The sequence below is a fragment of the Thrips palmi genome, unplaced genomic scaffold (genome assembly GCF_012932325.1).
Source record: "Thrips palmi isolate BJ-2018 unplaced genomic scaffold, TpBJ-2018v1 HiC_scaffold_8, whole genome shotgun sequence".
Lineage (NCBI taxonomy): Eukaryota > Metazoa > Arthropoda > Insecta > Thysanoptera > Thripidae > Thrips > Thrips palmi.
The window spans coordinates 12,994,732-13,015,419 of record NW_023144635.1 but is presented as its reverse complement, the minus strand read 5'-3'; the positions used below and the strand labels follow the sequence as shown (position 1 = coordinate 13,015,419).

The 20,688-nt window shown below is 49.8% G+C and overlaps 2 protein-coding genes across 4 annotated transcripts in view; one reads left to right on the top strand and one right to left on the bottom strand.

Moving 5' to 3' along the window:
• LOC117652972 (cytochrome P450 6a2-like) overlaps nt 1-20,688 on the top strand; it is a 221,462-nt gene that overhangs the window by 190,217 nt on the left and 10,557 nt on the right. The gene's annotated exons all lie outside the window — the stretch shown is intronic.
• On the bottom strand, nt 146-1,159 carry LOC117652974. Its single transcript, XM_034398250.1, has one exon. It carries the CDS (start codon nt 911-913, stop codon nt 251-253), a length of 663 nt encoding a protein of 220 aa, XP_034254141.1. The 5' UTR covers nt 914-1,159; the 3' UTR covers nt 146-250.

Sequence of the window (20,688 nt, the reverse complement as noted above, 5' to 3'; positions counted from 1 at the left end):
TTTCTAAATACATCGGGGAAAAAATTCAACATAATTTGATAGTAATTTATTCATTTCTTACTAAAAAAAATAGCAGTTGACAGGAATGCTTTTTTTTGCAATTACTTTGTGCTACATTGTTTATCACTATAAAATTTACCTCAGAATATACACAGTTTATACATTTTACACATATAATATGGCATTATCTTATAATTATACATTATACATGTAATATTTACAAGTTATATTACAACACTGGACATACGTATCACTTTTGCTGCGTTCTCTGTTTGGCACCGGCCGCAGTCTTCGCGCCGGGCCGGGTCTTGGCGGCCTTGGCGGCCTTGGCGGCCTTGGCAGCGTCCTTCGCTGCCTTGCGCCTAGCTAGATCTTCCTCGTAAGCCGTCGCGGCGGCGTCAATGTCAGGAGGATCCCGGCAGCGCAACCCTTTCTTCGCACGCCGCAGGACCCGCTCCACAAGGACACAATCCATATAGAATTTTTTGAGTTTTGGTAGGATTGTATCCCGCCACTCCTCTCTTTCTCTTTGGATTCTTTCCCAGAAAGTAAGTCCGTTGCTGTATACTACCAGGATACAGTACTCCCTGTTAGTGATGGCAAGTTGCCCCTGCACCTGGTAGTAATACTTGTGCGTGCGGATCAGCTGCAAAGCGCCCTTCTCATTCAATTCGAGGCAGAACCCAGACGGCCTCTCCTGGCCCTTAGCTCGAGCCGCCTCATGAAATGACATGCCCTTGAGCGTGGGGGGGTAGATTGTCTTCACCTCGATAAGCCCCGTGGTGCCCAGAAGGCGGTCAGGAGAGGCGCCTAGGTATGGCCACTTCGCATTGATGTGAAGACCTGTGTGCTGGATCGCCTCGGCCCCCTTGTTATACAATTTGTCATAAAACTCCCCCGGCCAAAGCCTCATTATTTATGCCATATTGGATGGCCTTCCGTTTGGACAGGTCGGGGCCGCCATACACGATGTCATACACCAGGGCATGGCAACGGGTCGAGGGTCTGCGCCTCACGACACTGCCAAACTTAGAGGCCGTAAGGAGACCGCGGCGAGCCAGCTTCCACGCTTTGCACTTGTGCTGATCAAGGGTTGCGAGCCGCAATGCCTCAATCTTGTCGTCAGTGTTTACCTTTGTCTTCATGTCAGTTAGTATCGTCTTGCACTCCTTCTGAAGGTCTTCCTCGGACGGTTCGCTCCCTGTAAGCGGCTCCTGCACGGGGCTCCCCGGCTCTGGAGCTGCAGCATCAGGCCCGTAGAACTTGTCGGCGCGGCCACCGCGGCGCAGCTTCCTCGGCCCCGTGCCCGCGGCCTTGTGGGCGCGGGCCACACTGAGCTTGCGCGCGCAGTGCCGCGTCCGCTTCGCGCTAAGGTGCTCTACACGCTCGCCGGGGTCCTCCTGCAGGTGCCGCTTCAAGGGACTCGCGAACCACCCGGGGCCCTTGGTGTGAGCTATCGTCGCCCCATTGGCACGATACGTGTAGCTCCCACCCTTCCAATTTGCAACGCGCTTGCCGCCGTTCAACTTGGCAAGGAGGCTCATGAACCTCTCGGCCTGATTAGTCGTGTCGTCATAAACAAGAGAATCAGCGAGGCCTATCATCTTGTTTATGTACCTAAGAATCTCATCCAAGAGGCCAAATTGCTCGATGTCCGCCACGAGGTCGGCCTCCTCTGAGTCCTTGCGGTTGCAGAAGGAGCCGCAGTCGTCGTGACGGCCAAAGACGTGGTAAGGGGCGTTAGCAAGCTCTCGGCGAAGGCCGGCTACGTCGCCGCTCTGCGCCGAGAGCTTGATGGCCACCCGCACGCCTTTGACCAGGCGTTCAAGGCGTTGCATTTTGGAGTCAGGGTCCACCTCCTTCAGGAGTTTGCGGGCCGCGGAGGGAATGTCCTTCCGAGTAAGAAGGGAGTGCAGGTGGTCACTGAACCGCACCACAACATGATTGGCACACTCGATTTTCTCCGTTTCGGGGCCATAGTCAGCCCTTGCCCTTATCTGCTTGAATGTATTGGAGTCCCCGTCTCCAATGTAGTTGCGATAAATCAGCTTATGCCGCTCCTTGCTCTCGCAGAAGGCTTCCACGATAGTGTCCTGCTCCATCGATGTTGGAGTTCCCTTGTAGTTCATGAAGCAGGCATGCTTTTTCGGCTGGACCCCGGCACGCTTCGCGAGGCTGCAGCAGGAGCAGTAAGTGTTGCGAACTCCCACAAACAAAATTTTGTGAGACAGTGCGCCGATCACCACTCCCACCCCAGCCGGCGAATTCATACCATGACCCTTGTAAGAACGCTTTCCCCAGCCCGCGTCGCCGATCACAGTCGTATACATGAGTTCAGTTTCGTTCCCATCGGAATCTAGAACGACCTGCCCGGCTGCCTTAGCGAGCTCATACTCCGACTCGCCGTTCTTAGTTATCATGTCATCGACGTAATCCATCCAGAACTGCGCGGAAGCAAAGAAAAGAAAAAAACGAATAAGATAACAATAAAAAATGACCCGCGTGTGCACCGGCTGGCACCGTAGCAGACTGATTCCGAGAGTCACTTTCGTCACTCTCTCTCGCACTTTTGGGGATCGACCGAGTGTGTATGTGTGAGTGTTGCGTGTGAGAGTGGAAGAGAGTGAGAGAGAGAGAGAGAGAGAGTGAGAGAGAGAGAGAGAGAGAGAGAGAGAGAGAGAGAGTGTGTTAGCAATAAAATGATCACGCGTAATTAATCCAAGCACGACACTAGCCGTAGGCAGAGCCGCGCCGCGCCACAGTCGCGCCCTCAGGGTAGGCAACCCGTCTCACGCGGCCGACCGCACCGGGCCACCGAGCATCACGGCGTCGGGCCGAACGCCCCGCGCAGTCCCCTTGGCGCACCCTGCGTGAGTTCCCTTTACGGCCAGCAGGGATGCCAGGCCAGGGCTGGCACGATAACTTCGAACGGAGACAGCCTCGACTCGCGGAGACGGCCCCTCGACCGCGCTGCGTTCGGGCGTGAGAGCGCGGTGGCAGCGCGATGTAAGACAAAAAAAGGCGACAAGCAATCGTTTTAGGCGTCCTGGCGGGACGGTGATAAGACGTCATAAAGACGCTTGTCAGCGTGGCATCGCGGGTGCGACTGTGACATCATTACGACTTGCAGGCGGCCGGGTCAGGCCCAGTATCATGAGAAAGCCAGTGCACTCCGAGGGGGAGACGCGAAAGGGTTGCAGCCGCAAGGCCTCCACAAACAAAGCGGGCCCCAAAACGGCATGCAGGTGGAGGACGGGCCATGTGGCCCGAGCCGGGCCCCGAGGGCCTAAAGGGGTGACGTCGGCTGCAGGTCGTAAAGTGCGCCGATACTTGTCAGCCGTCGTGTTCTCTCGCAGTGCAGTGTCGTGTCTTGGCGAGAGAGAGAGAGAGAGAGACAGGTGGCACGCTCATTTCTTTCATTTTTTTGGCTCTAATGCGCGGCTTGTTCGGCCGCACATCTGGAAGCCGACGCGCCGTGGAGTCAAAGGTGAAAGTGCCCTCCCACGTGATAAGCGCTGGCGCGGCGGGACTCGAAAATCTAAATAGTGTGATTCCGAGCGTCGCCGCGTGGTCCGGGCGACAACGAGAGTGGAGTCGGGAAGCGAGGAACTGGTGACCCATGACCTGGCGACTCCAGCTGCATCAGCCTTGCGCCCCCCTGCCCCAGCGCAAAGAGGAGGGGCAGGGAGGCGGGGACGAACGAAAGACCGTCTTAGCAGAGGGGCGTCAGGCGGGTGCATTTTTTTTAATTTATTCACGCGTTCCCCCTCCCCGTCGCCAGAGTGCCCTCCTCTGATTCGAGGAGAGGGGCTTGACGCTGCTCGGCCCGGCTCTGTGGGAACCATCTGAGCTGCACGTGTTCGGGTGCATCATGGCGGCCCCCGCGCGATAAAACAAAATGGGGGCGGGGGAGCGCGCCGGCCTCCGAGGGGGCTGATAGGCCCGAAGCGCAGGACGACATCTTGGACGCATAAATTTGGGGAAGGGGAGGGCAAGAGGTCACCGCGGCCCTGTCATCCTTGCTGCCGAGCAAGTGCGATCACGCGGTATCACTGTTTTTCTTGATCTATTTACGACATCCGGCCCGCCGCTGCGCGGCGGAGCCACCGCGGGAAAATTTGGACCGCCCTCCCCCTCGCTTCACCCCCGAAGCGTTAGATATAAGCCCCTGCACGGCGACAGAGCGTCACTTCTCTCCGGCGCCCCGAGCAGCTCACGTCGTGACTCCCGGGACCCTCCCCTGGCGTTCCTGCGGCAATTCCTACAGCATTTCCAAACGCTGACCTCACCATTTACTGGCCATTCAGAAATGGTCTTGATTGGCGTACGCACCGTTTCTACACCACAAGTGTGAACATTTCAGCATTCTATAAACGGTGTGCAGACCATTTGTTAGCATTTCGACAGCGTTCCTACACCGATCGTGACCATTCGTAAGCCGAACCAAAATGCGCTGCGCTCGGCGTCCACACCATTGCTACACCGTTCCTACACCGATCATGACCATTTGTAAGCCAACCCAAAAAGAACTGCATGCAACGTCCACACCGTTGCTACACCGTTCCTACGCCATTCCTACACCGTTCCCTCGCAGTTCTCAGAGCGATCAAGAGCCGCCCCCGGTGGGAGTTGAACCCACGCCCTGGTGGGCCGAGAGCGCGCACGCTACCCCGAACCCACCAAGCTTCCTTGCGACTGCTGGTCCATATGGCTCTCTTCAAGCACTGCGGGAGCTAGCGCTGTGGCCATTTCCAAAATGCTGTGGAAACGCTCTGGAAACGGTCACGAGGCCTTCGCATCCACGCCGTTCCGTCACCATTCCTTCACCGTTCCTAGCCCATTCCTCACCGATCGCACACCGTTCGTGAAATGACCTGCAGACCAATGTCTCACAATTCCATCAGCATTTGAACATTGGCATGCACAACATTGTTCCAGCGTTCTTTCAACGATCTGACTAAAGCGTTCCTTCGCCATTTGGCAATTGCTCTGGAATCGGCGTACAGACCATTTACTGCCGTTTGTAGCCCTTTCCGACTGTCACGGTTTCTACACCATTCCAAAATGGCCTGCGAATGCCGAGAATGGTGTAGAAACGCGTCGAATGCTCAAAGAACGGTCTCTACACCATTCCTAGCCCTGCCAGGAACACCAGGGTCTCAGTGTGAATGTGTGGCAGTGTAGTGGTGCGCTTGGCCATCCTGGCCTTGGTGTGTTCGACCATTATTATTGTAACCAGTACCTTGGGGCTGCCTCAGGTGTTGACAGATGCTCTTAGAGATCTGTTGAGGCAGCATTCCAAACCTGTCTAAATTTGTGTGAACCCCTCAAACCCCTGGTGTTGTGTTGAAAGCCAAGATGGGTGAGTAAGGGTCAATTTATTTATGTACTTGTAAGCCAGGGAAGTGTATTGTCAGTGTTACCGGTGTCTCATTGCCCTGTGTGAACTTGTAAAATGTTTTCTCTCCCTCCGTGTCATGTGGCGATTGTATTTGTTTAGGTTAAGTGTGATCCTGTTGTATTTGATTGAATTATTGCGGACAGTGCTGAGTTGTCTTGGTCTGAAGTGTTCTGTACCCGAAGTAATAATTTGTATTCTTTGAAATGTGTCAGCCATGTCTAACCAACAATAATAACTTGTATTCTTGGAAAAGTGTCAGCCCTGTCTAATCAACAATAAAAGGATCAATCAAATTTTGATCTTTCTCTCTCAATTAATCCTTTTCTTAGTTATTAGATTGGTTTGGCCGGGGAAGGTGGGGATCTGAGAATTGCCTACCCATCAGGGGTACGTGCAGCCTACGCTTTTCATTCATTCAAGCCGCAGAATCAACTGACCAGTATCAGAGCTGAGTCACCTTCACTGGGAAATTTCAATTCAGTTAAATATTCACCCGGAAAACAATCTCGTAACAAATGGCGCAGTCGGTAGGACGTTAATTAGATCCCCAAGTGTTAATGTTGAAAATTCAAAATTTTTCAGAGAGAGATAATCAAGTGTTTGAGTGTGACTTTGTTTGTTGACTTAAATCCAGGTTTACAATGGCGGATCAGCCGGATGTGCGATTCACTCCTTCAGTGCTCATTCAGAGCATTGAGAATTTTTCTGCTGGCGACACTCGTAAGTTGAAGAATTTCTTGCAATCCATTGAACATGCCGCGGCCATAGGCAACTGGAACGATGAGCAGAAATTTCAAATAGCTGTCATTAAACTCAAAAATGAAGCTTTAGAGTGCTATAATACTTCTGCAGGTATTGAGACCTGGGAGGAGCTTAAAAATTTGTTAAATACTCGTTTCGGGGCGACCGAACCCAGGTCGGTGTTGAGGCGCAAATTACACGCCAGTCAGCAGCGCCCGGGTGAGGATCCCATGGCTTTCAGTCAAAGACTTAAATCACTCATGCTGTTGATTGACCCCGAGGTCCAGAATGCTAATGAAGAAGTCCGAAGATTCACATTGGAGAATCTTATGGACCGATTCATTGATGGGCTACGCCCATCCCTGAGGCGCACTGTGCTGTCAAAGCAACCTGAGGATTGGAACGCGGCATTGGAAATTGCGCAATTCGAGTATCAGCTCGAAGAATTAGACAAGGTAAAATCGGGCCGAGTTGATGCCCTGCAGGAAGTGGGTGTCCAAGTTAAGAAGGACCCTCCATCATTCAATAGCAATAATAACAATAATCAAAATCAGTTTGGTAATCGAAACCTTCAAAATTTTCAAGGTTCTTCTAACCCCCGTGGTCAAAATTCAGGTAACCCGGCCGGTGTAACGTGTTACAACTGCGGAGGGAAAGGTCACATAAAAAGAAATTGCTCTTCCAGTTCTCAGGGTGTTCAGCAGCAGCAAACCCACAATGGGGCCTCGAATGGCCCGACTGTGAGGTGCCCCGTGTGTGCCGGCGTGAAGTGGCACCAGGTATCGTGCCCAGCCGCTACACCTGTTACTAAAGTCAGCCCCTACAATCCTCCTGTTCAAAGGGACGCCCCAAACGGGGGTTGGCGGTCCAAGAATTGACGCTGCGGACCGCCAATATTTTCCAATTAGCGTCTGATGATAACCTCGTGTCCAATTCTCTGCTCATCCAACCAGGCCTTATGGTAACTATAAAAATTGGTACCCGGGTCGGTAACTTTTTAATTGACACCGGGGCAGCTTGTTGTGTTGTCACAGAACATATGATACCTTTTGACCAGCAATTACAGCCTGTGCCGAAAAACTTGGTAATCAGGAGTGCAGGAAATCATGAAATGCACTTCCTGGGGGTAGCTAGTCTACCTATTAAGTTTCCTGCTATCGGACAGGAAGTGTTTTGTTACTTTGATTGTCTTGTTTGTTCTGGCTCTCTTTTGGGTAGTTTCGATGGTATTTTGGGGCTGTCATTGCTTAAGAAGCATGAAGCTCAAGTGAGTATTGACAAAATGGTGCTAAATCTTGGAGGAAGAGAAATTCCTTTGTTCCAGATTCAGAATGAATTGTATATGCCGGAAGATAAAAATGAGTTTATCAGTCTAATTGCAGGTTTAAGGATGATCAGAGGAGAATTCGAGGTGGTAGCTCCCGGCCGTGGAGACATTGGCCATGTTACACCCACGGCCGAGGAGGCTAGTGAGGTTAGTGGGGCCCCACGACAGGTAACTAGGAAGAAATCAGAAGCTAAGGAAGAAGTCCCTGCTGGACAGGCGACAGGTAAAGTGTCTTTAGAATCGGGTAATCGCGGGGAAGACTCCGGTGGTTTTCCCAAAGTTAGGGAAGGTAACTACCAGTCTTGGAGACCGCCTGATGGCGGGGATGTCGGTAGTTCTCCTGCTTTTAGGGAGGGCGTCTACCCATCTCCGGCCTTGGAAAATTCCATGCGCATGGTGTTAACAGAAAAGGGTAACAGTAGCACCCAATCTGGTAGTGGTCCGGTTGGTGACCAGGTAGAATCGATGACAGATAGTACCGATGAAGAAGCATATCTTTCAGCGTTAGATGATTCGCTGATTGATATAGAGGAAGAGGAATTAGGTTTAGGAGCCAATCGTGTAGACGAAGGGGAAAATTCTCAGCAGGAGAATCCGGTAAATTTAGTGCAAGGTCAGCCTGAGGAATTTCAGGAACTAGAATTTCCCAATGAGGAATGGGCTAGGAATCTCAGTTTAGATTTCATGGGTGACATGCACGGGCAGTACCCGTTCTTTCTAAATTCCCTTGAAGCTAAAGACCTTGAAGATCAGCCGTCTGTTGAAGCCAATGAAATCTTAGGGGCACTAGACCCTCTAGAAGGGGATGATGCCACCAAATTCATAACTTATCAAGATTTTCTGCCCCAGGAAACGGAAGACAAACCGTTTGAAAATTATTTCGATCTAGACCCCATGGGAACATGAGCGTGGATGCGACGTTGAGGGGATGTTGACTGCCCACGTCGAATCGACGTGTATCGTCGAGTCGACATCGAGCCTTAAGTGACGCGCGAGGCGGCGTGGATGGGACGTGGATTAGTTCATCGATCAGTATTCTTGTAAAATGTTCAACTTTTTCAATACAAAACTTTTTTTTTTTGCATTTGTTGTTTAGTCTGTGTTACATTTTTGTTACCTTCGCACCCGATGAATTGTTGAAGTGATGTTCTTTGTTCCCCGGGATTCGAACCCAGGACCAGTGCCTTACGGCACCGCAACGCTACCAACTGCGCCACGAAGCCAGCTGAGAGACAATACGAAGGCGGGCGATGTGCCTCGCGCTGCTCGCGCACATTGGTAGACCCGGGCTTTCTGCAACGTTCTAGCGGATTTTCTCCCCAAGCTGGGGAACAGTCTTGACTTGGAAGCGGTGCACGGCATTTTAACAGTTGTTTCCTATCCAATTAGTGTTAGCGGCTGAACATACGCAACGATTATACAATCCACAAACGATCGACGTGGATTAAACGTCGATCCGCAGCAACTCTTTCTTCGACTCAAAATCGACGTGGAGGCGATGTCGAATTATAGCGACGTTTATATCGCTGTAAAATCGACGTGGAATCGATGTCGATCTACAGCGTCTCTCATTCGCTGCAACATCGACGTGGAATCAACGTTGAATTCTTGCAGTAATTATTTCGCTGCGAAATCGACGAACGCTCTACGTCGATTTTGGGTGGAAAAAATCCATCCACCTAATCCACCTATTGCACGTGGATGCAACGTGGATATCACGTGGGTGTTCCCATGGGGGAGAGAGTACCTCCAGAGTATCAGCAGGAACTTATGAACATCCTTCGTGAGCACTCTTCAATTTTTATGACCAAGGGTCAAAAATTAGGAGTCACTGATCTTGTTGATTTTAAAATAGAGTTGCTTGAGGGAGCCACGCCGGTAGCCCGCCCTCCCATCCGCTGTCCCATTCAATTTCAAAAACAGTATGATGAAGCCATTGAAGAAATGGTCAGAGACGGTATTATCTCTGAAGGTGAATCCAGTTGGGCGTCACCCATCGTGCCAGTGAGGCGCAAGAAAGCGGATGGGACCGTGAGTTTACGGCTGGCTTGTGATCTTAGGATCCCAAATTACTACACTAAAAGTTTCAATGTGCCTCTCCCAATCATAGGAGAGCTTTTAGCAGGAATTCCACTAAATGCTGGAATTGACAAGCCAGTTATCTTCACTTCCTTGGACCTTAAGTCTGCGTATTGGCAACTCGTTATTAAAGACCAATTAACTCGAGCAGTACTATCAATAGTTACAACTACTAAGCAATATTTGTTAAACCGTATGCCATTTGGCGCAAAGAATGCAGGAGCCAAATTTCTGACCCTTATGAACAAAGCCTTGGGCTCTGTGAAGGGTGTCTTTTATTATTGTGATGACATCCTTTTAGTGACTGACGGAGATTGGACCAAGCATCTCAATCTGATTCGGACAGTCTTTGATAAACTTAAGAAAGCTAACCTTACTTTGTCCCCTGCCAAGTGTCAGTTTGGATTATCTGAAACCTGTTTTCATAGGTCATCATTTGTCCTCTAAAGGGATTTTACCTTCTCCTGAAAAGATAGAAGTAATAAAAAATTTTCCCAGGCCTAAGCGAGTAAGGGATGTGAGAGGTTGGGTTGGATTAACTTCTTGGTTCAGGAGATTCATCCCTGATTTTTCAAGAATTGTTGCTCCTCTTACGGCTCTCACTAAGAAGGATGCCCCCTGGAAATGGACTCCTGAATGTGAGCAAGCTTGGTTGCACTTGAAAAAGGCTTTAACTTCAGCACCTGTTCTTGCTTTTCCTGATCCTAATTTACCATTCATTGTAATGTCTGATGCTTCTGCTTATTGCATTGCTGGAGTAGTGTTGCAAGACACTACAGAAGGTCAAAAAGTAATCAGTTACCATAGCAGAATGCTCAACAAGGCGGAACGTAATTATTCTGTGAGTGAACGCAAAGCCTTGGCAATTATTTTCACCATAACTCAAAATTCCTACTTACTTTTGGGGGCTAAAATTACTGTTGTAACTGACCACGCCCCTCTGTCCATTCTTACTTCCCTGAGGTCTAGCTCATCACCCCGGTTAGCCCGGTGGGCTTTGTGCTTATCAGAATACAATCTGGTTCTTAAGCACAAGCCTGGTAAGGCAATGCAAGTAGTAGACTGCCTATCTAGGCCTCCCCTTGAAGAGGAAGGTCAGAACACGGAGCTAAACACCGTTGAAGCCCCCATTTTGCATATTAATACTTCTACCCAGAGTGAGGAATTAGGGGAATTCAGTCCATTATGGACCGCAGAGTACATTAAGGAGCAGCAAGCTGCTGACCCTGAATTATCATCCATAATTACAGAGCTAAAGGGCGATAAACACCTTGAGTCCCCTTATGCTTTGGATACAGCCGGTGTGTTGTATAAAGTTGCTGATGAGAATCAAAAGTCAGATGCAATCATGGTGCCAGTTCAACTACAACCTGAAATATTAGAAATGTTTCACAATAATATTCTTACTGGAATGCACAGCGGAGCTAAACGAACTTTTGATAAGATCAGAGCCAGGTTCTACTGGAAAAAGTTGTGGGCTCAGTGCAAACAACGGTGCAAGGATTGTGTCAGCTGTGCTCTCCGTAAACCTGATACTCAGGCCACTCAAGTGCCTTTGCAACTGTTTGACCGGTTTCATGATTGTGCATCCATTGATGTAGTGGGGCCTTTGCCGCCCTCCAGTAAAACAGGAGCTAAATATGTATTAACTTGGATTAAAATTGCAACCAGGTATGTTGAATTGGTACCCATGCATTCGGTCAAGGCGGAAGAAACTGCTGAGAAGTATGTAAATCATATTGTAGCCACTCATGGGATAGATACAGTGTTAATTTCAGATCGTGGATCAAATTTCCTTAGTAAATTGTTTGGGGAAGTGCTTAAATTACTACAAATCAAGCATGTTCCTGTCTGTTCATTCAATCCAAAGGCAAATGGGTACATTGAACGTTCCCATGCTACCATATTCAATAGTATTAGTCACTTTATTACTAAAGCTGGCGATAATTGGGAAGATATTTTATATTTAGCCAAAGCATGCTATAATTCCACCCCATCTGACAATCTTGCAGGGCATTCCCCACATTTCTTGCAGTTTGGTGGGCAAGATTTCCGGCTACCTTACTCGGAAATCCTCAAAACTAGAAGGATGCCATACAATGTGGAAGAGAACTTCCCTGAAAGACTCATGTTGCAGTGGCAGAAGGCAATGAAATTAGCCGAAGAAGCCAGTCAATTAAACAAGGAACGGTCTATTGCCCGCCGCAATAGAACCGCTAAACCAGTTAGATTTCATGTAGGAGATCTGGTCTATTTAAAGAACAAAATATTACCTCAAAATCAGTGCAAAAAGTGGAATTTAAAATTCCTAGGGCCGTACACCATTTCTAGGCAAGTATCTCCTGTGAATTTCGAGATAAAAGCTGTGTACAAAAAGGATGTTCAGATTGTGAATGCTGATAGGCTTAAATTATCCAAGAAAGCCGAAGGACCGGCTACTGCATTGGCTAGAGACGAGTTGAATCAAAAGGTGCTTAGAAAGTTAGAAGGGGAGGGCAAGGAGGAAAAGGAGGAGAATAAGGAGAAGAGGGAAACTAGGGCCGTAGCCAGACAAAGAGAGCAGGACAACCAAGTACTAGAACCTGTAGAATTTGAAGTGTTTTCTGATGAAGAAGATGACGTAGAGACAAGAGATGAGGAGGACCACGAGAGTGATTACCATAGTGCCAGTGACGGAGAAGAGAATAATGATGAAAATAATGGTAATAATGATAACAACGAAGGCAATGAGAACGGAGGTAACAATGACAATGCTTATAATTTAAGACAAAGACCAAGGGTCGATTATAGACAGTACTACTGAGAGAGGGGCCGGAGAAAGTCAACCTTAGCATAAGTTTGTAGGTTAAGTTCAAACCCTAGAATTAAGATGTCGGTTAAGGCAAGATCCACAAGATGTGTTAGCTAGTTAACAATCCATGGGCAATTATCAAGACTATATCCCTTCACGTTGCAGGGATCCCGGTGGGCGTCCTCATCTCACTGGTGCTTCTGGGATGCGGACGTTCCATAATCGGTCAGGACGACGGGCAGGCTGATCGTGAACCGCTGTTTGGATACGACTGTAGCACCGGCAAAACAGTGAACATATCTACCATCAGCCTGTCAGACGTCGCGCCCTGCCGGGAGCCCGCAGTCGTGATCCCGCAAAATAACCGATCTGTTCAATTGGTCCAAATAGCCTCCTATAAGGAGATCCCTGTAATTTCCTGTGGAATAACTATTAAGAGGAATGTGTTTCATTGCGGGATGTGGTCCCATTCCAGCCACGTAAGCAGCACTGAGTGGATAAAAGAAATATCTCACAAAGAGTGTGAAATCCTCCACGAAACGCAAAGGTTAGATATTTATGGCAGAAGTGTGTATAACCTCAAAATAAACGCTACCACGTTCTCTAGTCTCGTGGTGGCGGGGCAAATTTCGGCAGATGGATCGTGTGACAATGCTGAGCAGTTTATTGATTGGGATACGACGTTCAAAAGTGTTACAGTAGAAGTTAAAATCAAAGTTCTGTTGTATACAACCATGGCCAAACTTGACATTCAGTCTTCAACCCTTCATTTAAGGTCTGGAATAGCCGCGCCTTATCGAGATGGCAAGGCTAATGATGTGTTTGCCGGGCAAAGTTTCTGGTCAGTGGGACCCCCAGAAGCTCTAGAATGTTCTGATTCAAATTATGCTGTAGTTTACCAAGGAATAGCAAAAGAAATTACCTCTACCTCTGCAACCGGAGGAGAACCGGAATCTTACTTAATAATTGATGATTTTGATACTACCTTTGCAGTTAAAATGATGGAAAATATCAATTGCTGTGGCCGAAGGTTGTATGCCACCGAACATCCTGGCATTTTTGCCATGTTTCGTGACCTACAAGGCACATTCATGTTCAATAAACAACCTGGGGCCGGCCTTACGGCCGACATGCTAACCTTTTTCCAGAGTAAGTTGCAATATCTTGAAGCTAGAACCAAAATGGATCTTCAATCAATGCACGTTCACAACGTGCGTCGCAGGTGTGAACTTGAACGTCAAATCCTGGCAAACAAACTGGCCACATTGAGAATCTTCCCAGACGCAGCTGGGCAACTGTTGCATTCAGCCGCCAAGGGCATCCATGCTGTTGTAAGGGGTGAAACGTTAGTGGCAATGCAGTGTCCTCTTGTTTCCGCTCAATTGCGTCATACAAATTCATGTTTTAATGCAATCCCAGTAACTTATAAAAATGCATCAATGTTTTTGGCCCCAATAACTCATATCTTGACCAAAAACGCCGAGGAAACGCCTTGTTCTCGGATGGCCCCAAATGTATTTAAATTAAACGCCGATATGTGGGTGGCTTTGACTCCCACACCCACCGAAGTGAAAACACCCCCAGCAGTGCTTAAACCGACCTTAGATATTGATCTAGATTTCAGTACAATTAAACATGTAGCAAGCAAAGGAATTTTCAGTCCGAGCGATATGCGTGTACTGGAAAAATCCATGTTATTTCCTATTCAAAGGTCAGCTGTTACGTCCTTTGTGGCTAACAGAATGTTAGGAAATGCTCCTCAAGGGCAATTCAGCTCTTTTAACGTCTTTTCGCCGCAAGATTTAGAGAAAATTACTAATTCAACTCTCAAAAGTTTGTACGGTTTCTTGCACGAATTTGGGTTGTTGTCATCAGGCATAATCGGCGCAATTGTTATTATTCAAATTGTGAAGTACATCTTTTCAGTAGGATTAAGAATTTTCCATTTACACCGAGAGTTGGGCTGCAGTTTTTGGCTGTGTAGCGCTCTTTGGTCGTCATTAGCTCATTGTGTTCTTCACAATCACATTAAAAAGTCAATCCCGGCATGGTCGGAAGAAAAGAAAGTCGAGGAAGCAACGGCTCCTCCAAATTATGATCCTTATAAATTAAATTTTACTTTCCCAGGCCATGAGCCCGATAAATATGCTGTCCCCATTGCCATGCCACGGCGCGCTCCAGAGGGTCGATTTTACCCAGTGCTAGCCAATGTACTGCCGCCTCAGCCCGAGTGTATTCCTAGAGCGACCGCCCAGCCTCAAAATAGTTGTCCCGCGCCAAATCAAGCAGAAACGGATCCTGGTGTAGGTTTTGAAGAAATGGTTCATCCAGAAACTCTTCCAAAGAGTAACAGAAAATATACCATGATATAGGCACCGAAATAAGGCATGAGTATCAAATAGGGGTCCTTTTCTGCTCTGTTCTAGGTGGTGTGGTGAAAGTTGGACAAATAACCTCCTATTTGAACTCGGACATGCTGTTCTGGGAACAACAAAACATTCCTTCCGTATATTGGGCTAATAAACCACGAGATCTTATTCGTGGACTGTACAAACTGTTTGATCAAGCCAGAGGAATGCGCTATTGGATAAGCCTACTTGAGCTGCAAGATTCCAGATGGCTTGTAATGACAGCCACCCCAGGGTTGCCCGTTTATAAAGTTATGCCTGTTGTTGGTTACGAAGCATCCATCATGTTCACTGAGGATATGTCTATTTTCATGAAGGTGTACTCATCAGAAGGCAGATCGGGCGACGAAGTACATCCTAACACTTTTGCACAGTGGCAAAAACATACTCATCATTATCTTAAAATAATCAAAGATTTTAACTTGCTATTTGACCGGGCAGAACTGTTCACAGTGGACAGTAAACTTGTGCTAAAGGTTACGTTTTTCAATGGTTTCTATAAATTACCGCCACCTCAGAGCCCTTTGTATCCTCCAACATATGATTTCAAGAGTGAAGTCTATAAATAGACATATCCATAGTCCTATAGTTGATGCTAGAAATTAGAATTTATGTAAAATTAGACTTTAAGCAGGTATAAGTAAACTAGACATATAGGTAACAAATTAATACCTTTGTTGTAGGTACGAGGTCTGAGACTATCCGTGTATATCTCAGAGACTCAATGCTGCTTGCTGAAGGACCAACAGGTCGAATTGTGTTAATGCAAGATGGGTTTAAAGAAATTTTGAGCAATTTAGAAGATGTATTAGAAATTATTAGACATAAGAACTATTATATAGAATCAGTATGCTCTTTGACTGATTGGATAATTATTGGGTTCCGAAAGGGGCCGCAAGCTGCTTCAAGGGCAGGCTTGGCGTCCCGCAGAATTGTTGCCAACACCCTCTTTCTAGATGAAAATTTAGATACTCAATCATTGTATAAAAAGAATTATGGTCATAACCTAGAATATTGTTCATCTTCCAATTTTGAGGAATGGAAAATGTCATTGTTCAACCACTTGCAAAATATTCGTAGATACCGTTTGGTTTTTCATGATATCTGTCTGACACTAGAAAGAGGTCGCCTGTTACTTAAATTAGAATTTAAAGAATACTCGGCAGTGTATAATACCGAAGAGTAACATGCAAATTGCCAGAAAAAAAAAATAAAAATAAGATAAAAACACATTCAAAAACCACAAAAAAATCAAATAACAAAAAAAAACAGTGAATAAAAAAATGTAATAATAATAAGAAATACTAATGAATGGCTTGCATGGTTCTGTATGTTCTAGATAAATCAGATCAGCATGTGCTTATGCATATTCGAGATACCTGTATTGTGACCAAGAATCGTTTTGGAGGAGGATCATCTCATATAGCTGATAACTTCAAGGCTTTCATTGATTGTTTATATGATGCCTTCTACGCTATGTACTTGTTCAAGGGGGTCATGGCCTCAACGGCTATTTTTGACACTACTTTAAGTTTGTGGTGGACCACCCCTGAAAAGAAACAGCCTTCAGAAGTAGATCATGGTTTCTTTGCTACCCATGTGGGAATCAAGATTTCTGATAACTTTGAAATCGAGTTCAGGGCTATAACTCACGATGGAATCAAAATGAGGACCTTAGAGTCATCAGATTTTGAAGAGTGGCAAATTGCATTTCATTGGTGTTTGCTTACACCTGAAAAGAGCAATCTGTCCGTTAAGAGATTGTGGTTGAGTTCCGCTCACGGACGCAAAGCCGTTCGGCTGGTGTTCGAGTAGTGATCTGATTGTCTAGCATAAGATAGTGTGTAAGGGAGTGTGTGAGGGTGTGTGTGTATGTGTGCAGCTGCGGGCGCTGCAGTGAATCCGGCGTTTATTCCCGCCGGAACGGACAAGGAAGGCGTCATCTGGGGCGCAGTGCCACGCTCGCTGGCCACTGCGGTTCGAGCCCACAAGTACCGGCTGTGGTTCCGAGCGACTCCGGGAGCCCGGGCAGAACTGTATGTCTGTCTGCCCGACAGCGAAGGAGTCGCCATCCCCTACGCGGTCACTGGAGTGACCGAACCCTGCCCCACGCCTCGACTGTCGCAGGCTGCTGGTCCAGACGTTCAGCCGCCGCCTCCACCTGTGACGCCGCCGCGGGTCAGGACGCCAGGGAGTGCGCGTCACCGTGTCAACCTGTGGCAGAAAATACGCTCCACACTGCGGCGAAAGTCTCCCGAAGACCGCCGTCCGCTGTTGCCCACCTCAACGCAATAGCGCGGTGGCAGGCCGGGCGGAAGGCGCGCGGTGAACGGAACCCTTGCGCGCAACGCATCGGGCCATCTAGCGGTCGGGGAACGCCTCGTCTTGGAGATCCACGGACGCCGCCTTTCGGCGCCCAGCGCGCCCGTCTGCGGAGCAGTCGGCCCGCCTGTCTGCGGTGCCGTCCGCCCGTCCGCCCTCTGCCGGCCCAGCCGCAGCCAGCCTCCAGAGTCGGAGGGCACTGAACTCCCCCGCCCGCGCCCCGCGCCAAGGTCGCCTCGCCGCCTGCCCTACTGCGGCGCGCGACCCGCCTGCGCCCCGCCACGCTCCCCGCCCCTCCCCGCACGGGACGGCTGCCTGCCGCCGCCCGCCAGATGCATTTTTCCGAGCCTGTCTACGCGCCGCTGCACCGGCAAGGGCCTAAATAGTTTTTAGCACTAGGCCGAGGGGGAGAGGGGAAGAGTGCGGCAGTCAAATCTGGAGACTGCAGCCCTGCACCCCTTCGGCGTGGCCGTGACCTGCCAGTCTCGCTCCAGCCGAGCCCCGCTCACGTCACGTGTCGCGCGTTACGCCCCGTGTGTGCCCCCGCCGTGCGAAGTCAAGTCCGTGCGCCGCGTGTGACTGTTACGTGCCGTGTGCGCTAGAGGTCCTCGACTGGACTCGCGCAGCAAACACCCCGCGTGTGTTAGTGCTTATTGGATTGCAGTGCTGTGCAGTGCGATTAGACGTGTCAAACTTGTGAACAATTAAGATGGCTCGCTTTCAGTACTCAGTGACCATCCTGCAGGCCCACCCCTACCTGCGGGGCAAGTACTACGTCCACCCTTCCTGTGCGCACTGGCTCGCCGAGCTGACAGACTTTGATCAAGTCCGATCCGTCAACGGCGTGTTCCGTGGATATCTACATGATTTCCGTATGCGGAAAAATTGTGATATCTGCTCTTTGCCGGTGTTTTGGGGCATACCGGACGACGACCCAGTGCCCCTGTGCACCGAGTACTGCCCGCGGGTCGCGGCGCGCCCATCGGAGCACCTGGCCCAGCGGTTCGTCGGGACGCAGGGACCCCCTGTCGTCCCAGAGTTTGACCCGGGCAGCTGGTCTTACGCGCACCCCGCGCTGGCCCCGGGTCACCGGACGCCGCTACACCTGCCCGCTGGGGCACCCGCAGCCGCCGTGGAGCCAGCGCCGCTTCCGCCGGTCTATACTCCCGGAGGAGCACCGCCGCCCTACCAAAGCCCCGCGCCCTGCGGCCCTCAATTGGGACCGCCCCTTGGCGCGCCGCCGGGGCTGCCCACTCTGGTTCTGCAACCCTTCGCTCCGCCGGTATGTCCGACGCCGATTCCGGTGCGTCCAGAGCCGGTTGGGAGCACACGCCCACCAAGTGCCGCCCAGGTGATGCCGCCGCAGCACCAAGGCTCACTCGGCCAGCCGCACGGGCCCAGCGAGCACGTCATGCCGCCTGGCCCTCGGCCAGGACCTTCGGGACTCCACGCGGCGTGGCATACCCCTGCCGCCGCTGCCCCGAGCCCGCAGCCTGGCACCTCATGGACCCCTGCCGCCGCTGCCCCGAGCCCGCAGCCTGGCACCTCATGGACCCCTGCCGCCGCTGCCCCGAGCCCGCAGCCTGGCACCTCATGGGCCCCTGCCGCCGCTGCCCCGAGCCCGCAGCCTGGCACCTCATGGACCCCTGCTGCCGCTGCCCCGAGCCCGCAGCCTGGCACCTCGTGGCAATCCCCCGCCGCGGCGTGGCCGCCGGCGTGCGCGGGGGTCTCCTCGACTCACCAGGCTGTCACCATCAACGAGCCCATGGACACCTCGGATAATGCCCGGCAGCCTTCGGACACTGTGGCGTCGCCACGCACCAGTCCAGGAATCCAGCTTGTAGCGCATTTCCTTCGGACAGAGGGTGTGTGGCAGTTGGCGCCACAGCCGTCGAGGGAACAGCGAAAACCGGACTGCACCGCGGCCGCCGTGCCGCCAGGGCCGCCACCAGCTGTTCCGCTCGGCCCGAGCGACTTTCGACGTCACCGCCGCAGCTCCGTGGCCCCGCCCCCGCCGTACGACGCAATCTGCCCTGCGTCCGAGCCGTCCTTGGTGACGGCTACCGCGCAGGGCCTGGGCAGGGTCCGGTATACGTGCCCGGGGCCCCGGTCGGTGCGCAGGACGCACCCATGTGGCCGCTGCCAGGATTGCATCAGGCGGCACGAGCAACAAGATGAAGACCGCGAGGATGCGCGGCGGGACCGAGGCTCGCCGTCCCCCGCGCGGTCCGCTTCCCCCGGTGACGGCCGCGACAGCGTTCGCAGCAGGACTTCCTCCACCGGTGAGTCCGACCGGGGGTCATGCCGGTCTTCTTCGTCGGGATCTCAAGACGAGAGGCCGGGTTCGGCGGACTCTCGCGGGTCCCAAACATCCGTCGCAACCGTGCACCGCGGCCACAGACAATGAGGTGACGTCAAAGACAATAAATTAAGTTACAGTTTTAGAATGTAAGAAAAAATTACTTTGCATGCGTAAATTACTAACCATACGTTAAGACTTACTAACAATCAAGTTCTGTAATTTTAAGTACCCTAACCGTACGACCGGGCAGGTCACTAGAATTAAGTACTCCTAGCACTAAAGTGTTGTTTCTTTGGCATTTAAGTAATTTTTAGATTTTAAGTGCATGTCCTTAGTTTGTAGGATGGGCTGGCCAGGTTTTGTTAAAGTTTCCCTGCGTCCCTTGCTAGAATTAGGGCCCATCAGTGTGTTTCGTAGTTTGTAGGATAGGCTGGCCAGGTTTTGTTAAAGTTTCCCTGCGTCCCTCGCTAGAATTAGAGCCTATCAGTGTGTTTCGTAGTTTGTAGGACAGCCGGCACAGGTTTTGTTAAAGTTTCCCTGTGTCCTTAGCTAGAATTAGGGCTTGTCACCTATATTTTATTTAATCATGTTTTAATTTTTCACAACAAAAAATATTTTTTTTCTTTTGCTAATTGCTGAAACATTTATTATTTTCTTAAGCTGTCACTCTAAGGTAGGAAGAAAAAATACTTATTTTTCAAGGGTTAATCATGAAAGGAAGCTTGATGGGAAAGGCCTCTAATAATGACTCAGAAAAGAAAGCTCCAATGCAGACAACAGTTATGGTGAATGCAGTGCAGTTGACATCCTATGTTAAGTTACATTCTAAGTTTTGTCTCCATAAAATGTAGAGTAAGTCTAAGACACCTAGAAGGGAGAAAATCACAGTTTTGTACAAATAACTTGGTCCCCATGTAAATATGTTTATTGTTTGTTTTTTTTTTCTCTGGCTATCTTGAATTCACTTGAAGTGTATAGTTGTACAATGAATGTAGAAAGGTATGTAAAGAAAAAGTCTCTTGACAGTATGAATGTGCTAGGCCAAGGATGAGAGTAGACAGGTCAGTTCAAAAGTATTTTCCAAGTCCCAAACATTGAAGTCTCGACATAAGGAATAGGTAGAAGCGAATTATTTGAGGGCCCAGAAGCGCCTGTTTGATTCGGGGGAAATTCACGCTCCCCTCTTTTGTTACAATGCAGGCGACGGAGCGCCTCGCCTCTTGACGGGAATCTGTTCCCATAATTACAAGCGATGGCATTGACGCGCCTCGCCGAACTAGCAATAACCGTTGCCAGTTCTTTGATCTCATTTTGCCC

Coding starts and splice junctions, on each gene's coding strand:
- LOC117652974 (XM_034398250.1), bottom strand. CDS start 913: ATGAGGCTTTGGCCGGGGGAGTTTTATGACAAATTGTATAACAAGGGG.